This window comes from Peromyscus maniculatus, chromosome 1 (genome assembly GCF_049852395.1).
Source record: "Peromyscus maniculatus bairdii isolate BWxNUB_F1_BW_parent chromosome 1, HU_Pman_BW_mat_3.1, whole genome shotgun sequence".
In the NCBI taxonomy this organism is placed as follows: domain Eukaryota; kingdom Metazoa; phylum Chordata; class Mammalia; order Rodentia; family Cricetidae; genus Peromyscus; species Peromyscus maniculatus.
The window spans coordinates 90,432,681-90,458,166 of NC_134852.1; the positions used below are offsets into that span (position 1 = coordinate 90,432,681).

Below are 25,486 nucleotides of genomic sequence, written 5' to 3' on the forward strand. Positions count from 1 at the left end.
GTTGGAGTTGCAGCCATATTGTCTGCATTTCAGAGAGGCGGGAAGGGAAGGAGGCAGGAGGGCGGACTTCTTTTTAAGGAGTTTTCTTAAAACCAGACCATTTAGAATTGGCCAGAGTTTAGTCAGATTGACTCACCTAGCTGCAAGGGGGCTGGGACTACGTCAGTTCACTCAGCAAGACACATTCCCAGGTAGAGGTGCTTTGTCGAAGTTACCTCAGATAGTTTATGGGAAGTTTTAGGCATAAACAGACTTTAATTGATGAATAGTAAAGCAAACCATAGCACATCTGATAAGCTTTGACATTTTGACTTTCAAAACTTGGCTATGGTTTTAATCATTTGTGCATATACTTGCTATTTTTAAATATTTAGCCACTACAGACTTACCCAAGGCTAGAAGGGACTTTAGATAGGTTTTTCCAAGGATTACATGTTCTGGAAGATAATTATAGGGATGATTCAGGTGCCAGAAATGATTAAATTGGGCCAGGGGTGGTGGGGTCAGCATCAAAGACTTCACAGGAGTATGATGTGTCTGGAGGAGCAGCTGCTTTTCAGCCTCATTCATTGTTGCCATGGCAGGCTCTGTGTTACCAAATCTTCTGCTTTGGACTTTTGTTTGTTTAGGGTTTTTGTGTTTGTTTGTTTTGTTTACTTTGGTGTTTTGTTTTTTTTTTTTTAAAGAAAAACCAGAAGTATAGATTTTTGCTTGCAATTTGATATTTGACAACTAATGAACAAATTTTTCCCCCAAATGCCAGGCAAAGCCAGGCATGGTGACTCACATCTCTAATCCCAGTACATAAAAGCCTGAAGCAGAAGGGCTGCCAAGAGTTCAAGGCCAGCCTGAGCGACAGTGAGACACTCACCACCACTGCTAAAGCCAGGCAAAGATAACACCAGGCCGAGGGCCGGCCAGCAGGCAGCTTAGATCTTGAGTCTGGGCTGTGTCTTGTTTTCATCCTGCAGCTGAGCCTTTGGGCCTGGTGGGCCCAGGTGGCCTGTGATGGGGCTGGGGACACTGCTCTGCAGTTCCTGCCTCACCACACCCTGGCCCTTGTGGCTAATTTGTCTTGGACTGTGAAGAGCGCCTCCCCATGGGAAGTAGAGCAGCTTGGCTGTGAAGGTGAGTGAGCCTCGCCTCCACCTGCCTTCCGTTTTCTTCTTTAGTGCTTTCCGTGTGGTGAATCAGAAACACGTGGCTTGGGGACCAGCTCTGCCTGCGTACCTGTGACTCGGGGCCCACTCTAGTGTCCTCTGCGTTTGCCCTCCAGACCATTCGTTTCCTTGCTTGCTTCTCTCGGTGGCTTTCAAGCAGCACCACATCAGGGTCTCTGGAGTCAGAAGCGAGCACTGGCCTCCCTGCCTTACCAGCCTCGTGACCTTGGGCAAACTTAATCTTCGTAGGCATCCGTTTCTCCATCTGTAAAATGGAGTGATACTGGCATCTGTCTCACTGGGCCTGGGAGGAGTAAATGAATTAGCATTCACGAAGAAGAGAGCTTTGTGCAGTTTGCTTTTCTTTGGTAGTTTTGGAACCTTGTTGTTGCGCGTTTTGCGTCCCTGAGCTCCCGTCTTCCCCCCATTACTGAATGTCTGGAGGAAGGGCGTGACTCCCCTGCCCTGCTGTGTGGCTCTACAGCCTTCTCAGTTACGTCATGTGTCACAGCGGCGACGCCTGGCCTGTCAGCACTGTTCAGGATCGTGTTGTGGGATAAAGAGCAAAAGTAGCTTGAGTTTTAGTCCAGGGAAGAAACCCGTCTCCGGAGCCAGTGAGAGCCCCGCGTCTTGGTGGGGGTCACAAAGCCTCCCCACAGCCAGTTTGTGAGAACATCCAAGACCATGGCAGACATGTTAATTAAAGAAATTTCCCTTTCCCCTAAAGACTTTAAGTGTAGAGAAAGGAGAAGTAGACTGTTTATGTTTTAATTAAAATGGGCTGTTGGCCAGGCGTGGTGGCACATGCCCGTAGTCCCAGCACTTGGGAAGTCCAGGAGGAGGGGTGTGGTAAATTCAAGGCCCGTCAGCGTGGTGTTTCGGAGACCGTCTCCAACAACACAGAAAGGAGGGTTGCTTTCTCGTTCTTTAAAACCTTACCTACATCCCATTCTGTTCAGCTTTTAGGTTAATTTGAATACAAGATCAGAGCGGATTGGCCCAACTGTACAACTCTTGGAGGAAAATCCACCTTCTCCGCGAGAGAGGAATAACGACATAGGTATGTCCTGCTGAGACTCAGTTTCTCTTCACCTCCCCGTGCATTATAGTAAATAGTGCATGGTTGTTGGAAGGGACGGATCCTGCAATGAGCTACTAGCCTTGACCAGCAAGGAGACTGGGAAAGCCGCGGTGGCCAACCTCTGTTCTCACTCCAGCAAGGAGGACAGACAAACACTTAAACTTTACTTCTGTGAACCAGCACATAATCAGAGAACTTTGGAATTTGGAATTTCTGGTAGATTTTTCATTTCTGCTTTTGTTTTAAGACAGGGAGGGGTTCAGGGCTGGACATGGTCGCACGTGCCCTTAACCCCAGCACTTGGAGGCAGAGGCAGGCGGATCTCTGAGTTTCGAGACCAGCCTGGTCTATAGAGAGAGTTCCAGGGCTACACAGAGAAACCTTGTATTGAGAAAAACAAACAAACAAAACCTTAAAATTGTATCAGGAATGTTTTCTCTTTAATTAATTAATTAATATTATTTATTATTGTTAAGACAGGGTCTCATCCCAAGCTGGCCTTGAATGTGGCTATGTAGTGGAGGACAACCCTAACTAACTTTTTTAAAGCGTTTTATTTCGTGTGTGGATGTGGACAGGCTCATGTCATAGTGTGTGTGGAAGTCAGGGAGCTTGCTAGAGTCAGTCACTTTTCCTTTCTACCATGCGGGTTCTGGGGATCGAACTAGGGTCACCAGTAAGTGCAGCAAGCGCCTTTACCTGCTGAATTATCTTGCTGGCCCTCCAGGAATGTTCTAGAATCTTTTTCTTGTCTTGATGACAGAAGGCCAGGTAAGAGGCTGTGACTGTTCCTCCCCAGATTGAAGACCTTGCCAGAGGTTTCCCAAAGTCTTTTGATGCTGTGTTTGTGCTGCTTTGGTTTTAGAGGAGCCCCCAAGGCCCCTCGGAGTCCCTCAGGAGTCTTCAGTCTGTTAGACACATTTTGGAGATATTTTTTTTTCACCCTACCCATTATGTCTCCATGACTGGCTACCAGAGTTCTCATAACTGTTTTTAGCAGCGGCTACTTGAAATCATTCCAGGGAAAGCCGTTACCATAGTTACCAGGGCTGTGAGAATTACATTTTCTGTTTTTGTTAGTTTTGTGCTAGCCTTCCCCCACCCCTCATTTCATTGTGAGGCAGGGTGTCAGGTGGTTTAGGCTGGCCTTGAAGTCCTTGTGTCGGTACCCTGCCTCCCAAGTTCTAGGCTTACAGGTATGCATCACCATGCCTGGCTAGTTACCCCAGTCCTTAAGGCCAGGGCTGATGTTCTGTTACTCTGTAGAGCAGCAGGGAAAAGACGAGCTTTTGTTGTTGATGTTTGGTCCTCTGTGTTTGAAGTGGTGGGTGAAGGCTCTGTGTATCAGGGAAGGTTACCTCCAAAGGGGAAATATTCAGACCCCGTGTTGGAAATCAGATATGCACGTGTATTTTCTGTACTGCAATCTTAAATTTCGGTCTAGTGGTTGAGTTTGGTCTGTCGTTGGCCCCGTTTGGACTGTTAGCTGCATTCAGGTACCTCCTACAGGGGGAACACTGTTTTAATTGACTAGCTCCGTTTCACATTGCCCGAGAGCCCCAGGAGCCAGGACCACGATGACCTAGGCCAAGTCTGAATGGACTTCTGCAGCCTGGACTCTGTGGAGCAAATGACGGAGTTAGGCAGCTTTCTCTCAGCACGCTCTGAAAACAGAGAGGCGGGGCCAGCACAAAGGACAGCTTTACCTGTGCTGGTGGCACTCGCAGTCCCATGTCGCTGTTCAAGGCTGGAAACAGCAGTGAGCACACCACACCTGGTGCTCCAGGGGCCATTAAGTCTACAGAGATTTAAGTGGCTTCTTCACAGACATCAGAGCTCTCCCCCAGCCCTTCCTGACTCACCTGACTTTCCTGACTCACCTTACTTTCCCCGCTCCCCGAAAGACTCTATTACTGTACATTCTCCAGTGTGTTCATCTTGGAACCGCTCGTGAGACTACAGGAAGAACATCGTACCCTCCTCAGTCAACACTCAGAACTGTTTCTGTGGCTGTGGGCATTGGCTGGGTGTTGGGGTTGTCAGGTGATGATGGTGGGGGTTGTCTGTGGAGCACCTTTGGGCATGTGTGAAGCAGGTCCAGAGCGGGCCATGCCTCTGCCGTGAGGTGGGCTCCACCCTCCTCGCCCTGGCCATGGCCCTGAGCCCAGATCTGTGTCTTTGCCTTCTAGATCAAGATGAACGCCATGCTGGAGACCCCCGAGCTCCCTGCCGTGTTTGACGGGGTGAAGCTGGCTGCGGTAGCCGCCGTGCTCTACGTCATCGTGCGGTGTTTGAACCTGAAGAGCCCCACCGCCCCTCCCGACCTCTACTTCCAGGACTCCGGGCTGTCACGCTTCCTGCTCAAATCCTGTCCCCTTCTGACCAAAGAGTGAGTCCACTGCCCTGCCTGTCCCCACCTGCTGCTCTGTTTGGCCTTGTGCGATGTTCAAAGAACCTTTCCAGCCGAAGGACGGTGCTTATCGGGTGGGCTCGCTTGGGATCTAGCTTGACGACTCGGGTTCTAGTCTCAGCACCACAAAGCAAGCAAGCAATGGATCTCGGAATGCACCTCTAAGGCACAGAGGGGAAAGGCCTGGCCTGTGTGAGAAACAGTCTCGGTAGTTGGCTAGTGTTTAGATAATGAATGGTGGGAGAAAAGAATCGTATCTTTGTTGCTTAGAAACATCCTGTCCTTCACAGCATGATGTCGTCATCATCCATGACAAGGATTTTTCAGAAAACAGTAGACATTTTTAGGTAGATATGAAACCTTGGGTCATATTTTAACTCTCACCACTCTGAGGACAGAGAAGCCATTCTTATCCAAAGTCACTGGGAACCACAAAGGCCTTGTCATGGGGTCCTCTTTATCCCCCGGACATTAAAATGTATCCAGAGCACTAACCAAAAGAGCACACTTGAAGGGAGTGCCTCCTCCGATCCCGGTGGGCCGTACCTGCATTTTGGAGGGGAGTGGCATGCCTCTGAGGGAGGTAACCATGGTCTTCCTCTGCGGCTCAACCAAGCCCCAGGCAGAAGCATTCCATGCCCTCCTTTGTAGAGACCCACAGAGGTTTCCTAGTGAGAACTTACTCAGGGTCGAGAATCTGAGCTTGCTTTACCCAGCAGGGCGGCATAAGGGGGTGATTGGACCATGGGTGTGGTTACCAGGTGTTTGGAAGAGGGGGAGGTTTTTTGCCCCGCCCCTTGGCATTGTTATAAAAAGCCCTTTTGGAGCGGCAGAAGGGACCGTTGGGTCTTGATCCAGGTCCTCCCTCTGAAGCTATCCTGTGTTTCTGTCTTTCATCTAAAAGTTTCTTATCCCTCTCTCCTCCTCATTGGAACCCTTTTAAAAAGCGGAAGCTGGCCTCCCACGCTCCTTTTAGTCCGGTCAACTCCGTCTTTCCCTCTGTGCGTCTCACGGCTTGCTCCGTTCATCCCACCGCACTTCGAGGCTGTGCTGTGGCTGTGCAGAGAGGTGTCCCTAGTTAACCGTGTCCTCGGCACACGCCTGGCGGGTTTCTAACACGTGGTGACAGGGCAGGAGCCCTCCCTCCCCCCTCTTCTGGGGAGCTGGTGACTGAGTGCGTGATTGTCTTCTAGGGGCAGAGGACAACAGGCATCTGAGAGTTGTTCTTGCTTTGTGCAGTCTCCGCGTTTGGTTGATTTTCAGAGGCCAGTAGCTGCGATGGGGGACCTTCCATGTGGCCCTTGGGTGTTTGGGGTGGTCTCCAGTGCAGTGTCTTACAGCCAGGTCTATGATGTTGTGGCTCTAGAGCTAGAGAGATCCTCATTGAAGAATGTGTGTACAACGTAAATATCATAATTGTGTTTGAAATTACCCTTGTGAGGACCCGTCCCAGCACAGTAGGCGCCACATACCCGGCGCCATACTAGGATATGGTGTTCCTATTACATGATTTTTGCAATTAAAAATCTATTCTGTCCAGGGTATGCACAGTAACAGTGTTTTGAAAATTGCCCGGCATTTTACCTTGTCTTTTCAATGTTTCTCCTGTGTTTCATTTGGATAATTCACTAATTTAGACTCGCTAGTGACATTTACAGTTACTTCAGACTCTGTGGAACCACCAGGCGCAGTTCTTCAGTCATCTCATTTTTTGTAGAGAGCTTTTGAAAACCAAATTAATGCTGGGTGGTAGTGGCACATGCCAGCTTCGTCTACAGAGTTAGTTCCAGGACAGTCTTACACACACACACACACACACCAAAAACAAAAACAAAACCCAAATTTATTGCCTAATTTTCTGGTTCTTACGAAATGCCTGACTGGAAGCAACTTAGGGAGAAGAGGTTTTCTTCAGCCCCACAGTTTGAGAGGGTGCAGGCCGTCTTGTTGAGGAAGGCGTGGGGGTGGGAACAGCTTGAGGCTGGAGCAGCAGTGTGAGGTGACCGGTGTCTGCAGTCAGGAAGCTAGAGTGTGGGCTCACACCACCCCAGTGGCCCTAAGTCCGCCATCTAGACTTCATGTCCCAAAGGTTCCCCAGCCTGTCAGAAGAGCACCACTGCCTGGGGACCAAGGTTTAGATAAATGAGCCTGTTGGGGGGACACTTCCCTTTCAAAACCCTAACACCAAAGTGTTTAAAATCCTGTAAGTTTATATGCAGACAAGTGTAAATTTGTGCTAAGGATTTAGAGGGAGGATCCATGGGAGCACTGCCTTCAGGCTCCGGAAAGATACTACCATTTTTTTTATTCTGTGCTGTTTGTAAATAAACGCTGCTTACAGCAGGTCTCAGCTCCTTTTCTTTTAAAATTAACCCAGACACATTGAGCTCTACAGTCTCCCTTTGCTCTCTTCATTTCCTGGCTCACATTCCCACGGGAGTCTTTGGTGTTCACCTAGTGACTGCTCTGAGATGGCTGACTCACTTCCGGTGTGGTAGACTGTCCCCTCCATCCTTGTGGGACAGCACCTGATTCAGGGGCATCAGCACAGTCCCCGAGCTTTCTTCCAACACGGCCTAGATTAGGAGGGGGTGGGGTGCCCAGGTTAAAGGCAGAGCTGATGTTTGTTTAGGACTTAGAGACAGCTTAAAAAGTGGGTGTGAAAGACAAGTTCTCCAGGAAGTGTCTGCTTCCAAGACCTTTCTCTTTGGCTACAGGACCAGCTCACCTAGAGCAAATTGGAATATTATTTAAGCAGTGGAATTCCAAACACACAAGCCCCCTTTATCATGAATATGACATGATTTTGGGACAAAAAGAGTCTGTTCCCCCTAGGTTTTTGTTTTTTGTTTTTACCCATTCATTGTCTTCTTTATGTTAGAGTCTGGTCTGTGTTCATGTGGTGCTAGCACACCACCCTCACACCCTCCCTCCGGTGCGTGTCCCTGCGCTTCACATTTAGCGCCTCTGGGATACGTTCTGCCAACAAATCTTCTGTTTGTTTGTTTGTTTTTTCCTAGACAGGGTCTTACTATGTAGCCTTGGCTGTCCTGGAACTTCTCTGTAGATCTGCCTGCCTCTGCATCCTGAGTGCTGGGATTAAAGGCTTGTACCACTATGCTCAGCTAATCCTCTTAATGACTTGGAGGCCAAATTCATTTTTCCTGTCATTTTAAGGATTGGGAAGCTGGGCATGGCAGCGAGGGCACCTGAGACAGACTGGAGTGTCTGGAGCGGGTTCCCTTTTCATCCCTGGGCAGAGGTGGACAAGGAGTGTTCTCAGGGGTATGGGGGTATGGGGTGGGGGGAGCACAGAACAGCAAAAGGCTAGCCCACAGGAAGGTTGTTAGCAGGGTTTCCCCCAGCAGGTGGCCTTCAGTTCCTGCCTGTCTATTTCTATCTCTGGTCGAAGCCACTGTCCCCTAATGATCTTCCTGAGTCACATTTCCGGAATGGCTTCCCTTGTGCTTGAAGCTGAGGGTAGGAAATGGCTATTGTGGGTAAGAACTTCTCCTGGGACTTTGAAGTTTGTTTCCTAGGAGGAGGCTGTCTCCAGGCTGCACAAACACTCGCCTCTGCTGGAAGGTTCGGGCAGCTGATTCACAGTGAGTCGCCCAGCAGCCCGACTCAGGCAGATGCTTATTATGACTTTCATGCAAATCCAGGCAGAGCCTCTTGCTGTACCCAGATGGGAAACAAATGATGAAAAGTGGATATTCAAAGTGAAGAGTAGAGAGCTTTGTCCTTTTCTTGGCATTAAAGTCAGCTTGTAAGTCTGACTTTAAAATAATTGACCCAAAGGTCCATCACAAATGAATTCTGTGATGTCTGGAGGAAGGCGGCTTTGGTGGGATGCTGTGCCTCCTGTTCACTTAGTAACACATCAATATTTACCTCGCAATTCAAGAAGAGTTTGCCTTTAGGGAAACAAGCAGACTGAAGCTTAGTGAGGAGCAATGAGGAGTCTCTGGATGGTGATACGGGTCTCCATTTCTTCAGAGTAAAAAAATTAATGCACATTCATTCATTAAAAATAGAAAACAAAGCACATAAAAAAGCACCTATAATTCTTCTAATAAGAAGTAGTGTACCATTGCTGTTTGAGTGAGCATTTCTGGGGTCTTCTGTATATATGTGCCCTCCACTAAATCAGGATGGTATATGTTCTGATTCCTCTCTCCCCTCCCCCTGTGTGTGTGTGTGTGTGTGTGTGTGTGTGTGTGTATTGCTGGGAATTGACCTAAAGGCCTTGTGCGTGCTCGGCATGTCCTCTACCACTGAGCTGCATATATCCAGGCCCAGAATGGTAGCTCGTTTTAATCCTTGCTCTGCCATGCTGCTGCCAATCCTCTGGCATGTTTTTTTCCTGTCTATCATTGAGCTACAACTGGCCTCTAACCAGACGTGTACCCCCAAGTTCTCCTCTAGTTCACCATCTTACATCATCCTTCCAAGTGCTAGGATTGCAAGGATGTTGCATTAGAGAAGTGTAAACTAGGATTCGAACCTAGGTCTTTTGCCTGCAGACTAACCAACTGGGAACCCCCGGGGGAAGTGTAGCCACTCTGGGCCTGCTTCCTTCGATTACAGTGGATCAGGCAGACCTCCTTTATCACTTGTTCTTCAGCATTAACCTGTGCTTCTGGCATCCCTGCTCACAGTCCTCCAGGGGGAAGGAAGTAGAAGTTACACGCTGGAGAAGGGTGGAGGGGTCATTGTGTCTAAAGAGGAGCAGGTGAGTTAGGGAAGGTTTCTCAGAATGAGGTCCAGTTTAAGATTCTGACTACAGAACAATGAAAGAAGATAAGCAGGGGCAGGGAGGCCCTTTCCTGTCTGTCTGTCTGTCTGTCTGTCCTCTCTGACCTGTGCTGTACAACAAGTAGGCACTGTCTCTTCTTTTAGTGCTCTGGGGTAATCATTTGCATATAGTCTAGTTTACAGACCTTGAGTCTACAGCACAGGACCGTGCCCAGCTCTATAACCCCACCACTCCCCGAGCTCTCACGGGAATGTCCCAAGTTGCCCCTCCCTGCCTCTGACCCACCCAGATGTCATAACAGTACTTGAGTTGGCTCCCTCACGCCTCCTTCAGTGTGGCCCAAACTTAGTTGTCCGTTCCCATCCCTCATGACATTCTGTCATAGCCCAAGAAGGGCCTGCCCACAGGACTGCTGTCCTCTGGCTACTCCAAATCTCCTTTGTTTTCCACCAGAATACCCTTTCTTGGGGTGGATGTGTGAGGAGTGTGTGTGTGTGTGTGTGTGTGTGTGTGTGTGTGTGTGTGTGTGTGTGTGTGTTCAAGTACACGTGTGTAAGTGCATATGAAGGCCAGATGTCAATGTTGGTGTCTTCCTTGGTCGCTCTCCACCTTTATGTTTTGAGACAGGGTGTCTTGCAGAACCTGAATTCACCACTTCAGCTAGGCTGGTAGGCCAGTGGTCCCTCGAGTCCGTTTGTTTTTATCCCTCTACCTACACCCCTAGTGCTGAGTTCTGCCTGCCTCCATGGCTTGGCTCTTAGGTGGGTGTTGGGGATCCAAACTCAAGTCCTTACACTCGTATGGCAGACACTTTATTCACGGAGCCATTTCCCCAACCCACTAAGATAAGTCTTAGAACAAAGCCTTAAACTGGACCTCATTCTGAGAAACCTTCCCTAACTTCCCTCCTCCCTTTAGACACAGTGACCCCTCCACCCTTCTCCAGCATGTGACTCCTGCTTCCGTGTGGTGCCTCTCATCTGCTGTCTGTGAGAATTTGTGTCTCTTTCCACCTCACCACTGGAGCACATGTACCCCAGATCAAGAACCACATGCTTGTCGAGGCAGAACAGACCATGGGTGCTCCCAAGCCTTGAGTGTGGGATCGTTCTGTCTCTTATTTTCCATAAGCAAGCGTAGGTGAGAGATGTTCAGATTTTGGCAAATGCCATCTGTGTCAGCCAAGAGAAACCAAGAAACCGCCCTGGCTCCCATTTGTCCAGTGTCACCCAGGGAGTCGGGTGTCCCTTTAGCGCTGACAACGTTGTTTGTCTGTCTCTGAAAGATGTATCTTGTTAAATGATTTGTCTGGCCTTAAATTGGTCGGGGCAGCCCCAGATGCATCATGGCTGTCCCCAGCCTTTCCCTGGGGCCCTGGCTGAAGGATCTGCTGGCAGGTGCAGGTTGGAAAGTGAACACGAGCACCAGGTGGCACTTACTGTACATTCCCCGTGGGAAGCCAGGCTGTGCCTTTTCACTCACTAGCAGGCGTGTCTGGCTGAGTTGTGTTCTAGCTAGAGATGCAGGGGTTTAGGGGAAGCATGGCAGAGCAACAGACAAACCTGAAATAGAGCTGCTGTCTTCACCGGATGTGAGAGACATCTAGGCTCCCTTTTCTGGTCCGGGAAGGGGAGGCAATGTGACCGAACCCTGGCTGAACATGTTTAAGGCTTCCCCAGAGACAAAAAGCTAATAGTTTTCTCCTGCCACCAGCCACCACCTGTGTCACCCAGAACTGGGTGTTACTGTTCTTGCTGGTTTTGGAAAATGCCTGAGACTTGACTGTGAGGGTCACGCCCATTCCAACGCCATGCCAAAAACGACAGTTGGCGTCCTGTGCCCCCGTGTCCTCTCGGAACACTGCTCCTGGGAAGCTGCTTCACACTGTCACAAGAGAACGGCAGAAGCCCCCTGGCCCTGCAGTGGATCGTGATGGGTCATTGGTAGTTTTCCCCATGGCTCTCACTCACCAGAGTTCAGGCCCGAACGGTCTCCCCTGAATCGTTCTCATCCTAGTTAGCCTATAGTCTTAGTCTTTTCCATAGTCCTTTGATTGTCTGGCTCCTAAACGTTAGAGAATCTCTGTTAGACCTAGCTGTTGGGGTGGGGCTTAAGTCATTAGAAATGTTGACATTGTAGACATTTTCTAGAGGCATTTTGAAGAGTGGCTTCATCCTAACTTCACTGTGGCTGCTCTCCCGCTTTGCCGCCATCCACAGACCTGGATTACTCCCTTCATAATTATGCCCGGCGAGACAGAGAAAAACTGCTTTTAGTTTTCTCTCAAACAATGTTGATTCACTTTCTTATCTGAGATTTTAGTGTGTGTGTGTGTGTGTGTGTGTGTGTGTGTGTGTGTGTGTGTGTAGGAAGGTATGCCATTTGTGTGCAGTACCTGTGCAGGCCAAAAGAGAGCGTCAGAGATCTTAGAGCTGGGGTTGCAGGCGTTTGACAGCCCCGGAGTGGGTGCTGGGAACCGAACTCAGGTCCTCTGGAAGAACAGCAGGTGCTCTTTGCCACTACAGCATCTCCCCAGCCCCTCAGCTCATTTCCTGTCTTCCTGCACTCTCTTTCTAACCGGAAATATCTGTTTCTTTCATCCACCACAAACAAAAGCCTGGTTCTATATACTATACATACTGTGTTTGTCAGAAACGGGCAAGATAAAGGTACTTTCGTCCTGGTGTGCCCAGGAACTTTTAAATGACTAGAAGTACTCTACCAGGACACCCAACACTGATTCGGATGTCTCTGGTAGAGCAGTGTAATGCATGGAGTTCTTTTCTCTGTCAAAAGAACGGAGGACTTCATAGGTGAACTCCTGTGGTTTTCCTCCTGCCTCTGTCTTAAAGACCGCTTCTTTGCAGTGACAGTGCCAAAGCCTGGGCTAGCCTGCCACCCTATGCCAGCCTGCAGACCCTAGGCTATCCCACCACCCCTATGCCAGCCTGCAAACACTGAGATAGCCTGCCACCCCCATGCCAGCCTACAAACCCTAGGCTATCCCACTACCCCTATGCCAGCCTGCAAACCCTAGGCTATCCCACCACCCCTATGCCAGCCTACAAACACTGAGATAGCCTGTCACCCCTATGCCAACCTGCAAACCCTAGGCTAGCCTGCCACCCCTATGCCAGCCTGTAAACACTGAGATAGCCTGCCACCCCTATGTCAGCCTGCAAACCCTGGCCAGCCACTCCTAGGCAAAGCTCTGCAACCAACACAGCTTATTTTTATAGTGAGTTAAATCTGGAAAGAATTTCATTATCTTGGGTTTAAACTCCACTCAGTTCCCTGTTGTTCACTCACATTCCAGATCAGATTTAAATCCTTCCGTCCTCTGCTGAACACTAAAGCTCTGTCCTTTTCAGAGAATAAACTAATTGCCAAGAGTCTTCATTTCATTGACCTGATTTTATCCATCCCAAGAGCTGTACAAATATTTCCTTAGATGCTGTAAGAGGATCTGCAGTGTCCCGATACACTTGTTACTTAGCCCTTAGACCTTCAGAGCATAATTACCTGGAAAGCTTTAAGATGGAACACTCCAATTGTCTGTTGGGACTGAATGCTGATGGGCAGCCTTGGTTGAGGCTACTTCATCTTAAACTTGCTTGTATACATAATTTAAAGAATTGTTATCACAATCATGCTGTCAAGGCCAACAAAACAAAACAAAAAACTGACCCTGGGATATAGTCCTTCGTTACAGACCCAACCAGTTTGCCCAGGGCTGGCAGGTGGCCTGAGACATGAGACTTTCTTTTTTCTTCTTTTGGAGACAGGATCACACCATGTAGCCCTGGCTGGCCTAGAACTTACTGGGTAGACCGGGCTGGCCTTGAACTCACAGAGAGAGGTCCACTTGCCTCTGTCTCCTGAGTGCTGGGATTAAAAGTGTGTGCCAGCATGCCGGGTGACCTGGGACTATGAATGCTAACACTGAAGAAGTCTCAGCTAAGTGGGATGGGTTGACCACACTATTCTGTCTTCTGTTGCAAAGGGAGGTTGGCTGAGTGAGTGAGTGAGTGAGTGAGTGTGCATTTGGAGGTGGTAATTACTTTGCCAGCAACTAGTCTAAATTTTACTCTAAGATAGTCGTTCCCCTTCTCCGCCTGTGCCCCAGGAGATATTTATCCTAGGGGCAGGCTGACCAGGACAGGGAGGAAGGTGCTGCCATCTCCCTTGACTTGAGCTAGGTAACCGACTTGAGCCTGCCACAGAAGTCACCTGAGCCCTGTCCCTGAGATCCAGATCGGAGCTTTTTGTGACAATTCTGTTCCTTCTTTCAGGAATTGCTGAAGCCAGCAATACCTAAAAGGGTTCGGAATCCAGAATTTTCATGATCCCCCCATTTTAGTTAAATAGAGGCTGTGCCATTTGTGATAAAACAACCAATTCCAGGGCTGGAGAGATGGCTCAGCCGTTAAAGGCTAAGCTCACAACCAAAAATATAAAACAACCAATTCCAGCTTCTCAAACCTACCCCTCTCCCATTTGACCCCTCCCTTGATGCCCTGTTCACCAAGCCTGACCATATTCTTCAGGGCTCTGCTCTGCCTTCAGAAATGCAAAGCTGGGTACGAGTCATGGCACTTGGGAGGTAGAGGCAAGAGGATCAAGAGTTCAAGGTCAGCCACAGCTACATAGTGAGTTTGAGACCAGCCACAGCTGCATGAGACCCTGTCTCAAAGCGGGCAAAGCAATCAAAAGAAGCGTGTGCTACAGTGATGCCTTGACTCCACGTCAGACGCAGATGCATGGGCAAGAGGGCCTGCTACTGCTGTGGGTCCCATTGCTAAGTTACTCTTCTTTTCCAGTCTTCCCCGGACCAAGTGCTAGCCTCCATCTTGGGTTCCCGTTCATCCTTAACTTTCCTTTACTTACATTACTTTATTAAGCTTCATTTACAAGTCCTACCTGGGACCACGTCCACTTTCTGGTCCTTTTCGGTATGTATTTGCCTGAAAATTACTTCAGTATCCAGAAGCAAAGACAGATCTGCTTTCTAGGAAGCCTAACATTGCTAAATACAGCGGGCTTTCATCAGCGTCTCATGTTTTATTGATCCCATGAGTTTAGTAGTTACCAATTTTTATCTCAATCTGTTCTTTTGTGCCTGCCTCTCAGCACCTCTCTCCTCGCTACAGTGTCTTTCACACCACAAACAGTGCGTATAATTAAAACAGAAATCAACTTTAATAATGTGTTCCAGAGGGTAAATAAGTATGATTTCCAGATTTCCTGCTGGCATGTCATCGGTGATGATCAGACTGAGCATGCTCCATTTCAGCATCTGTACTTTGTCTGGAGCTTCCCAAACTTACCCCTCTCCCATGCGATCCCTCCCCTTGATGCCCAGTTCATCAAGCCTGACTGTATTCTTCAGGGCTCTGCTGTGCCTTCCGAAGTGCAAAAGAAAAGCTACGCACGAGTCATGGCACTTGGGAGGTAAACGAAGTGCCTGGCTTTGGAGCCCAGTGTCTTCAGTGTGGATGGCTTTCCTGTACATGGAGCTTTAGGGGGATGGCTTGGGGGTCAGAATCCAATGGTGGTGTAGTAACTACTTAAGGGATGCATTTGCCTGAGCCCCACAAAACTCTAGTAAGTTCTACTCACACAGAAAGTTGGTATTCACCCATAATTGGATGAGGTACACCCAGTGACCGGTTACTGCTAAAAGTCCTTTTTGGATGAGGTACACCCAGTGACCGGTTACTGCTAAAAGTCCTTTTTGGATGAGGTACACCCAGTGACCGGTTACTGCTAAAAGTCCTTTTTGGATGAGGTACACCCAGTGACCGGTTACTGCTAAAAGTCCTTTTTGGATGAGGTACACCCAGTGACCGGTTACTGCTAAAAGTCCTTTTTGGATGAGGTACACCCAGTGACCGGTTACTGCTAAAAGTCCTTTTTGGATGATGTACACCCAGTGACCGGTTACTGCTAAACGTCCTTTTGCCCCTGAGCCTCCTTAGAGCTCTTCAGCTACCTGAGGTGACGACCTGCCATGTCACAGTAAGTCATGGAGATGGAAGGGAGTCAGCCTTGTGTACCCTGTCTCCACCCAGGTGAAGGGTCTGGCTTAGTGTACACCTGACTTCAGGCTATGCTACTTAACTCCTTGGGGTACCCATTCTGAAAGTCTGTAATCTGAAACATTTGAGGAACTTCTCCCAAGGTCAGTGGCTGATGGAGAACCATCTATGGCTTCCCTGGAAGGAAGAGGTTCCCTGACCATATTGGCTTCCTTTTGACAAGAAACATGAAAAGGTCCTTCCAGCAAACCCCTGAACTAGTGTGTTCAGTTGAATCACACAAACTTGAACAGTGTTTTCATATTATATGAAATGAAAGACTCTTAAGTCTTTACATGTTGTATGTATGTATGTACACATGTAAGTACACACATGCCATAGTACTCTCATAGAGGTCAGAGAATAATCTGCAGCAGTCAATTCTCTTCCACTATGTGGGTTCCAGGGATCGAACTCAGGGTGTCAGACTTGGTAGCAAGCGTCTTTACCTCCCAAGCCATCTTACCAGCCTCAAATATTTATTTATTTATTTATTTATTTATTTATTTATTTATTTATTTATTTATTTATTTAAATTTGAAGTTATCAGGCTATAACATTATGGGCTTAGCTGGTGATCTATTTTTGTTTGTTTTTTTGTTTTTTGTTTTTCAAGACAGAGTTTCTCTGTGTAGTCCTGTCTGTCCTGGAACTCACTCTGTGGACCAGGCTGGCCTCGAACTCACAGAGATCCACCTGCCTCTGCCTCCCGAGTGCTGGGATTAAAGGCGTGCGTCACCACCGCCCGGCCTGGTGATCTATCTACTCTTATTGTCTGTTCACTCTACCCACACTCGCCTCCTTGTGTTTACTACACTCAAGATGCTCCTTTTCCTCATTTTCCCCTTCTCCATCCATCAGAGGTCCCTGCATCCCCCACCCCACCCCGACCTCTGTAGCCATTCCTCTCGCTTCCTGTCCTTTTTACTGTCTTATCTCTGGCTCTTCCCTAGGGGTAGGGAGGGATGTAACAGTAACTCTGCATGTGTCTTTTTCATCTCCAACTGTATTCTTTTTCTTCCTTTTGAAACAAAGTTTTCCTATGGAGCCCAGGCTGCCCTGGAACTCACTAGATAGCACAACTGGCCTTGAACTTGGGGCAATCCTCCTGCCCCAGCCTCCCGAGGACTGGACTTGAGCCACCAACTGTTTATCCCGCCCCCCCAGAGGCTTGCAAACAAAGACCATCTTTAAAAAGTCTGTGTTCCACACAGCTGTTCCTTTGCACAGAATCAGTTCATGCTGGTGTTTGTAGATTTTGGAAGGAACATAAACTATGTGAATGAGTAATTTCAGGCCAGGGATAAAGGATTGGGGGGTGGGGAGGCATGAGAGACCTTAGTACCATGACACGTTGGATGAAGGGCCCCGTGTGATCTGCAGGACTACTTGGCTTCAGATTGATGGGACAGAGAGCACCAGGGTCAGTGAGGACACCGGCCAGTGGGGCAGACCGTGTAAACAGCACTCTTGCAGGGAACTGGCTTTGCCTTCCAGCAGAGCATTTCACCTATCCAAGTTTGTCCAGGGCCTCCAACCAGCATCCAGGCTAAGAAGGCAATTGCTTTGCTCTGACCCCACAGGCCCTCATGCCCCTGCTCCCAGTGTCAAGGCTAGGCTTTGACTGTTCCTGTAATCCGCACAGATGAACTTCAGACTGCTTGTTTAACCATTTGCACCTGCCACATCCTCTGCCCTTTGTCCTCTGTACCCTTTGATTCTGTTTGTTAATGAGTGTCTGACCCCAGTGCTCCGGTCTCCACCATGCTTCCTGGCCGGCTCCTAGCCAGGTCGTATGCATGGTCTGGTGACGACAGCTGCCTGATTAGACCCACAAGTCCCATGTCTGTAGGGGAAGAAAAGGAGGTCAGATCACATGGAGTGTCGATTTCCCAGAGAGGGCTTTGGACTCGTTCCACACTGGGGTGGGAAAGGGAATCAGGGGCCTTCAAGGTAGAAGTAATGGTATCTGTGGACACTGGAGGGAAGGCCATAATGTCCACCCCATAGAGCAGCTGGGAAAGAATGGAGAGGACACACAGGGACGCGGCTGTCTTGGAGGCTTGTCTGTGGGAATTACACAGAACCGGGTACCAGTGTGACAGCAGAGTTGGGGGCAGACAAGCAAATTCCAGGACTCCAGATCAGCTTCAGGTTGGGGGGGGAGGGGAGGGTGGTTGGAAGGTTAAAAGAAATGCTTTGGATTGATGGCTGCCGTATAGGAGGAGGAAGAGGCAGGAATGAGCCTCAGGAAGACAGGAAGAGAGGTGAGAGGAGAGCCAGAAGGAAGAGCTGTGAAGACGGTGCCAGGATCCACAGAGCCAGAAAGGATGCGGCCGGAGTAACGGCCGTGATCCTGGCCAGAGTCGGGGGTGTCGGGGATGTGCTTCGATAGCAAGATTGAAAAAGAAATGAGGATGCCAGTGAGCATTCAGACTCGGCGAAAGGAAGCGGAGGGGTGACAGAAAACCAAGCTAAACGGGATGAAGGCTCTCCCCCAAGGTGAGAAGCAGTGCAGAGGCAGCCAGGCAAAGGAGGAGGTCTGGGGGTTGTGAGGACAGAGATGAACTCTCCCGGAGGTTCCTGGGAGGCTCACCTGGACCGGCTCTGGCCCTAGCGGCAAGGTGACTTTACCTTGCAAAACCTCTATTTCCTTGTTTGTGAAGCGGCATGATGGTAGCTGTTTGATAGGCTCAGTAAGAGGAGAAAAAGATAACAGCGTGTAAAGAAATTTCCAGGATGTCTGCACGTGTGAGCGTTTAGTAACCACAGCCGCTGTCGGCTAGAGCTCTTCATAGGTATATTGTCATCCAGATCAGATGGCAAGTGGCATCTCATAACTAAGTTCCTGTGAGTCTGCCGGATCTGTCAGCAAGACCTGTGTAGGTAACTGGGGAGAGGAGGGGGCTATATAATTTCTGTAAGAGGAAATATAAGTAGCAAATAACGAATAATGTTTAGCCTTGGGAGTGAAGTGTTAAAAAAAAAAAAGTGTTGTTGGATGCTCAGAGGGAAAAAAGTATCATCAATATGATATTAATTTGTTGTTTTTATCTCTGCGGCACAGCAGCTACACCTAATCCTATCACTGCCTCAGCTTCTGACTGTATCTTTGCAGCCAGCGCCTTGCTGAAGCCACAGCCTGAGGGAGCCTTAGTATCCCCCTCCTGCCTCAGCCGCCTCCACATAGGGAGACAAATTTTGCTTTAACTAAGTCTCTGTCCTCTTATTTTACCAATCAAGACTCAGAAGCCAGATGCTGGGGTGAAAACATGAGAGCTCAGAGAGGCAGAGAAAGCAGCCAGCTGACCTTCTTCCTTCACCAGTGTCCCAGAAAGAACTTCTCTTCCCGTGTCCCAAACCAAAAAGGACCTCCAGACTCAAAGTCCCTCCCCACTACTTCCTGTGCATCTCTAATCATCTTCCTGACTCCCTCTTACTCTCTGTGGCTACTTCCTGTCAACTAGGTGCTTGCTTCTCCTCCTGACGTATGGTTAATTTTATTTAATCCTTCTTACAATAAACAGAAGGCTCTTGGATTACGGGTGTGTACTTAGGGCTGGGCCACACCACAGCTAGAGGCAGGTTTTTCCAATAAATAACGCAATCTCAGGGTTCACAGTGTGATCAAATATCCTGCAACATTAACTAGACACTGTATCAGTCAAGATCAGCTGGTTGTGCCTTGGTAACGTCTCCTAGTTAACATCATACCTTGTGGTAAACAGTTACTTCAGATCAACAGGAGGAGGAAGGTGCTGCCAATTATAGTCCCACTGGGACCTCAGCTGACGCAGGTGTCATCTCAGCATGTGGTGGGAAAAGGAATTGACACCCCCCCACACACACTGGCTCCCTAAGACTGCTTCCCAGAAGTTGGTAATTCCCCTTCCCTTGACTATGGCAATGCTCTTGGCCATGTCTAACTTTAGAAGTGCAACTAACTTGTGCCCAGAATTGAGGAGAGAGGGCCGCCAAGATGACTCAGTCGGGCAAGCCTGATGACCTGAGGTTGATCGGGGACCCACGTGGTCGGAGAGAACTGACCAGTTGTTCTGTGGCCTCCATGTGTGTGCTGTCACTTGCTTGCTCTCATACACACACCAGATAAACAAATAAATTAATTAAAGACTATGAATAAAAACAGAAGTGGGAAGAGTAAGGCCTAGACCCCAGCCAATCAGAGCTTCCTCTAGTCCACCCCTCAGTCTTTTTCCTCACCCATCCATTGCCTTTTCCTTAGGTCAGACCTCGTCAGCTTTCACTTGGAGTGACGCCGTAGCCTCTTTGTCTTCCAGGGTGTACAGCCCTGCTTCAGATGGCAATGGGATCTTGCTGCCCCCCCCCCGGGGGGGGGGTCTCATCTTGGCTCTGCCTCTCCTCCCCACACACCTGTCTTCTGTATCAGAGTCTGCTCTGCTCTGCCAACACTTCGCGTTCTCGAGAGCCTGCCTGTTCCTCTTGTGTCCCCTCTCCCTGGAATCCCCTTACAACCTTTGCACAGACAGCCTCCTTCCTGTGAGAACACAGGCACCCTCTGAGGAACCCTCAGCTCCTCCTTCCCACTCGGGGTGGGTGGTTCTCTTCTGGGTGGCCTCCCAATGTCTAGTACTTCTCTGACAGCATTTGTGTGTGCATTAAACATTACTAGTCCACATCCGCAATGCATTGTGGGTGACTCACTATTAAGGGGAGCGCTGATTGCACCCTCAGGAAGACTCTCCAGTGCAGCCTTGTTCCTCCTTGCCCACCTCAGTCCTCAGGGCTTAACAGACAGCCCAGCACGGGGAATTATCCAGTCACAGGGAGGACTGAGATTTAGCCCTGCTCCTCCACCTCTCCAGCCCTTGTGCTTCGTCGGCCATGTATCTTCACTACCCAGCGTGACGTCCAGCGCAAGAATGGCTGAGACGTGTTTATTGCTTGGATGGATGGATTATAAATAACTGTAAAATGGTGCTTCTTTATAAAGAATAAATTTAAACAAAAAATAGAAGCCTCTGATGAAGAGTGGCAGATTGAATCCAGTTTATTTTTATGCTTTCCTGAGCTCTGCCCCACCACACACACAAAAAAATTAAAACTTAAAAATGAAGGTTTTAAAAGGGACAAATAGAACACAAGGAATGGGCGGGGCCATGGATCGGATGAGCAGAAAGCAGTGATCAGGTGGAAATGGGAGCTGACTTGAAAGGTCAAAGAAACCTGACCCCACCCCCCCAAGCCTGCACAGGGGGTCCTACAAGAGCCAGGCTGATTGGAAGGCCCAGGTGTTGGAGCATGCAAACAGGAGAGTTGGCTGGAAGCCTCTCGGCCTTCTCCCTTCTCACACAGGACGTGACTGCCCTGCCCTGCAAGAGACTAGCAGCTTAAGGGTGGGTGGGGTGTGGCACCAGGTCTGGTGTCTGACTCCAGAAGGTCCCCAGCAGACACAAGCAGGTTCCAGAGAGATGGGAGGATTCCCCTTGGAGGAAAACTGACCACCCCAGGACAAAAGTCCCAGCGATGATGTTGTTTGGGGATCATCTCGTGAGATAACAGGAGCCCCCGGACTGGGAGGCCTTTACACAGATAGACCATGTCAGCTTTCTAGCACCCCCATTCTAGGAATCATGAGGAAAGCCTGGAACGTGAGAGCTGTGGTAGGTAGCCGGCAGCAGAAAGATAGATGTGTGTGCCTGTGGCGAGAATAAATGACCACAACTAGAGTGTTTGAAGCCTAGGAACGGCTTTGGGAGCAAAAATAAAGATTGTCAGAGGGACGGCAAATTTGGAGATCTCTTCCAGAAAGAAAAAAAAGACAAAGAGATACAATGGAGAATGGAAGAGAAAATGTGGACATTGATCCAAGAAATCCAACATTCAAATAACATTGGTTCCTAAAGAAAGAGTCGGGAGGCTGTGGGGGAAGGGGCCATTGACAGCTGCCCCCCCCCCAACTGACGCCTCAGCACCCGACCTATTGACCTTTGCATTTCTGTTTCAAGTGTCAAGAGAGGTAGCCCCTGCTTTAGCACAGTTCTCTGGAACACAGTTATCTGTATGGTTTTGTGGTACTTGGCACACTGTGGACAGAAGGTCCGGCACCTCCACTCCTAGGGGAATTCCTCACAAGGGCAGAGTTGTTGGAGGAAATGTTTTCCTGTGCTTTGGGAGAGGGCTGTATTTCAACAGGGCTGACCCACAGCCATCCTCAACAGTGGCCTCTCTGAGCTGCGCTCGAGGCTCCCGGGGCATCATTTCCTTCCTTGGGGTCTCTGCTTGCGGCTCGCCCTGCTCGCTCGGGGAGCCCTGGCTGCTCTCCCTGTCTCAAGTGTGAGTCTTGCTTCCATAGGCTTTTGAAAACAAAACAAAACAAGGGGTTAGAGATTTAGCTAGGTGGTAGAGCGCTTGCCTAGCAAGTGCATGGCACTGGGTTCAGTCCTCAGCTCCCCAAAACAAAGCAAAACAGAGTCTCGGTATGCAACCCACACTGACCTGGAATTTGCAATCCTCCTGCCTCAGCCTCCAAAGTGCTGAGATCACAGACATACACTACCTCATCCAGCTCTTCTTATCCTTTCTTCCTAGTCCTAGAGGAGTTTCCTCTTTTGATGTGTTAGTTGTCTAGTAGTCCATAAACAGTTCAACCATCTTTTACTTCTAGATTTTGTCTTTCCCAGTGCTACAGTGAATCATTTTGCATTTGCACATGCCAGTGTCAGATAAACTCCTAGAAATAGAATTGTTGGGCTGAAGGGGACTTTGTAGAAAAATTTCCCAGTGGTTGCCTTCCAGCCTGTCCCACAAACACCATGTGAGAGGGCCAGTTATGTCCCACACCCACAGCAGTCAGGCTCTGTTCTTACAGATATTTGCCAAACTGGCGGGGGAAACATATTTTCTCTGTGTGGTTTTCATTTGTATTTCTTTGAAAAGGGGTTTTTTCAATGCATTTAAGAGCTGTGTGTGTGTGTGTGTGTGTGTGTGTGTGTGTGTGTGTGTGTGTGTGTGTGTGTCCTTTCCTGCTTGTAGCCCCCGGCCATTGCCCTTGTGGTCACTGACTGGCCTGCTCTGGTCATCTGAGAGAGCTCCAGATAGGCCAGGGAAATTAGGCCTCTGTGATAGGAATTGCAAATATTTGCTCCTGGTTTGTCATTTGCCTTTGGACTTTACATGTGGTGTTTGCTGTGCAGAAGTTTGTAATGTATGCATAGTCAAATTTTCCAATAGCTTTTGTGCCTTGTGGAATTTCTGTTTTCCTTAGAAAAGTAATCCTTTCTAAGAAAGAAATACTTCTTTGCTTCAGATTATTAAAAAAAAAAAAACTCTGAAATTTCTTCTAGCACATGCATGGTTTTATTTTTATTTTAGAATGTTTGACCCTTCTGGAATTTATGTTCCTGTGAGGGACAGACAGTGTCAGCTTACTTTTTTCTAGATGACTGTCCTTCACCCAGCACCATTTATTGAACAATCCATCTTTATCTCATGTGTTCAGGACGGTCTTTCTCTCACTAAATTTCCCGTATTTCAGAGTATTCAATGACTCTAAACATGCACCATTTGCAGGCTGTCATTTGTTAAACTACATGTTTTGTTAAACTATACATGTCTTGCCGTGGGGAGTGGGCAGTGTAAGGAGGCTCCTCATTTACACTTCTTTTTCATAATTTTATTGGCTCCTTGACAGGTCATTTTTTCCACATGAGCATGCAAATGCTTTATTCCAAATACAAAAATCCTATTGTTTTGATTGTACATCTGGTTGAGGGTTTTTTTTTCTCCCCAGACAGAGTTTCCTGGAACTCACTCTGTAGACCAGGCTGGCCTCGAACTCACAGAGATCACCTGCCTCTGCCTCCCAAGTGCTGGGATTAAAGGCGTGCGCCACCACTGCCCGGCTGATTGTGCATCTGTTAAGTTTATAGACAATTTAGGGAGAAGCAACATGCTTGGGTTGCAGATATTTCCAGTATAGACACATTTGCCCAAGTCTCTTGAGCCTTAGAGAGCATTAGGAAACTGCCTTCTTAATCTCCATCTCATGATGTGAACTCCCTGGGAACTAGAGTAAGATTCTGAATGTGGCTTCTTAATAATGATCTATATAATTACTGACAAAAGCAAAATTTTTATTTAATAGTGTGAGAACATGTCTTCTGTCTAACATCATAACTTGTCATTCTTGGAGTCTCTTCCCGCACATTGAAGGAAGGCAACATGTAGTACCAAATGCTGTTGTCAAATGCCAGCATTTAATTTTTGCCGTTTTCTTTTCATTTTCTTGCCTTAATTTCTATTTTATGTGTATGGGTGTTTTGCCTGCGTGTATATCTGTACACCATGTGTGTGCAGTACCCAAAGAGGACAGAAGAGGGCGTTGTATTACTGGGACTGGAAATGCATTCGATGGTGAGCCGCCATGTGCATGCTGGGAATCGAACCTGGGTCATCTGGAAGGGAGAGCAGCCGGTGCTTTTAGCTGCTGAGCCATCTCTCCAGCCCCATCTCAAAGTCATCTTTTAATTGAAGTGTTGGGAAAAGATCAGTCCGCATAGATAATCCAACAGTTTCACATTTAAATGTCCCAGTTGCCCTCCCTGTTTGAATAATGGCAGAGGAGATGAGACTTTCCACTCCCTATCTTCCCCCCATCAAAGCCTGGCGCAGAAGTGGCCTTGGTCTGGGAAGCAGCCAAAGGCAATCCTGGCTTGGGCAGTGAGTGGGTCTTGGCACTTTGTGTGTGTCCTCCAGACGGGAGGGAAGTCACTGGAGGATATGAGGACATAAAGGTGTGCTGTGTCCCGTGTGTCAACATGTGCCCTGTTTGCCAGTACAGGCGGGTTCATTTCTGTTTTGTTTTTAGTCTCTGAGTTCTCAGTGAAAAGGATTGCCAAGGTAATGTTTTCCACATGAAGTCTGCGCTCACTGAATCCGGGCCCTCGTGCTTGGCGCCTGGGCAGCCTTCTTCCTGGAGCTGCAAGCTTCTGTCCGAGGTTAGGCCAGTCATCTGCGACGCCGCCGTCACAGGCCTGGTTCTTCAGGGGATGCCTTTTGTCCAGTAGAACCCGTTAGCAACTGCTGCCTTTGCTGCTACCCTTAGAGCATGGGGTCAGAAGGGGGAGGGGTCACACATACAAGAGAGGTGCTGTGGGACTCCGTGATCAGAAAATAGATCTTGTGGGATCAGGTAGGTTTAACATGAGAATACAGTCCCAAGGGTTTGAAAGTTTTTTTCTTTGAATTTAGTGAGAAAAAAGTATGAATGTTTTCATTTTAAATTATCTGTCATTCACAGTCCTGTTCTCCTCCACAGTCCTGTTTAATAGCTTGCCCACGGTGCACAAGGGATCCACAGATGTGTCCGCTCAGCCCTGTAGCCCCCCCACCCCCCGGGCTTAGGAGCCAGTTGCAGGGACAGAAGATGATTTCCATCTTGCCTACTCTGGCTCCTCTTCATCTCAGGCAGAAGCAGAATTGTTTCTGGGTTGGAATTTTCCTGTGCTGAATCCAGCAAATCCGGAATAGAACATTTAGCAAGAATGGGGGGCGGGGGTAATGAGCAGCAGCTGGGAAGCGTCTGCCTCCGTGGGGCCATGCTGTGTGGAGAGCACATGCTGCGGTCCTGGGAAGGGGTGTCTGGGAAGCCGCTCAGAGGTAAAGGCCTGAGGTATTTGTTCTGAAGCTCAGGATGGATGAGTCCTTCCTGAGATGAGCCATGCCTCCCAGGAGGGCTGGAGAGATGTGCCTGTAGGGCCTCCTGAAGAGAGAGAGAGGCCTGTGGGGCTGTGTCCTAATATAGCAGGGTGAGGCCCAGGGCAGTGGCTCTGAAGACCTAATATTGACCTTTTGGTTAGGCGTGGGGGAGAGGCCCTGAGAGAGGGAACCTGGACTCAGGTTCAGTCAGAGTCTTGGGTTTCAGACCTGAGGAAATGGGAAGGGGTGGTTCTGGTCTGGTCTGGTGAGAACTCTTGTGGGTGTGCTTGAATGCGTGCGTGCACATGTGTACACACACAC

The 25,486-nt window shown here is 48.7% G+C and overlaps 1 protein-coding gene across 2 annotated transcripts in view; it reads left to right on the forward strand.

Annotated features, from left to right (window-relative positions):
* Nucleotides 1-25,486, forward strand: part of Abhd2 (abhydrolase domain containing 2, acylglycerol lipase) — a 97,232-nt gene that overhangs the window by 19,371 nt on the left and 52,375 nt on the right. For both annotated transcript variants that reach the window (XM_006970032.4, XM_042278414.2), the window contains exons 2-3: nt 2,120-2,220; nt 4,431-4,630. In XM_006970032.4, coding sequence (XP_006970094.1) covers nt 4,437-4,630 — 194 coding nt within the window. In that variant the 5' untranslated portion in view covers nt 2,120-2,220; nt 4,431-4,436. The remainder of the gene's footprint in view (nt 1-2,119; nt 2,221-4,430; nt 4,631-25,486) is intronic.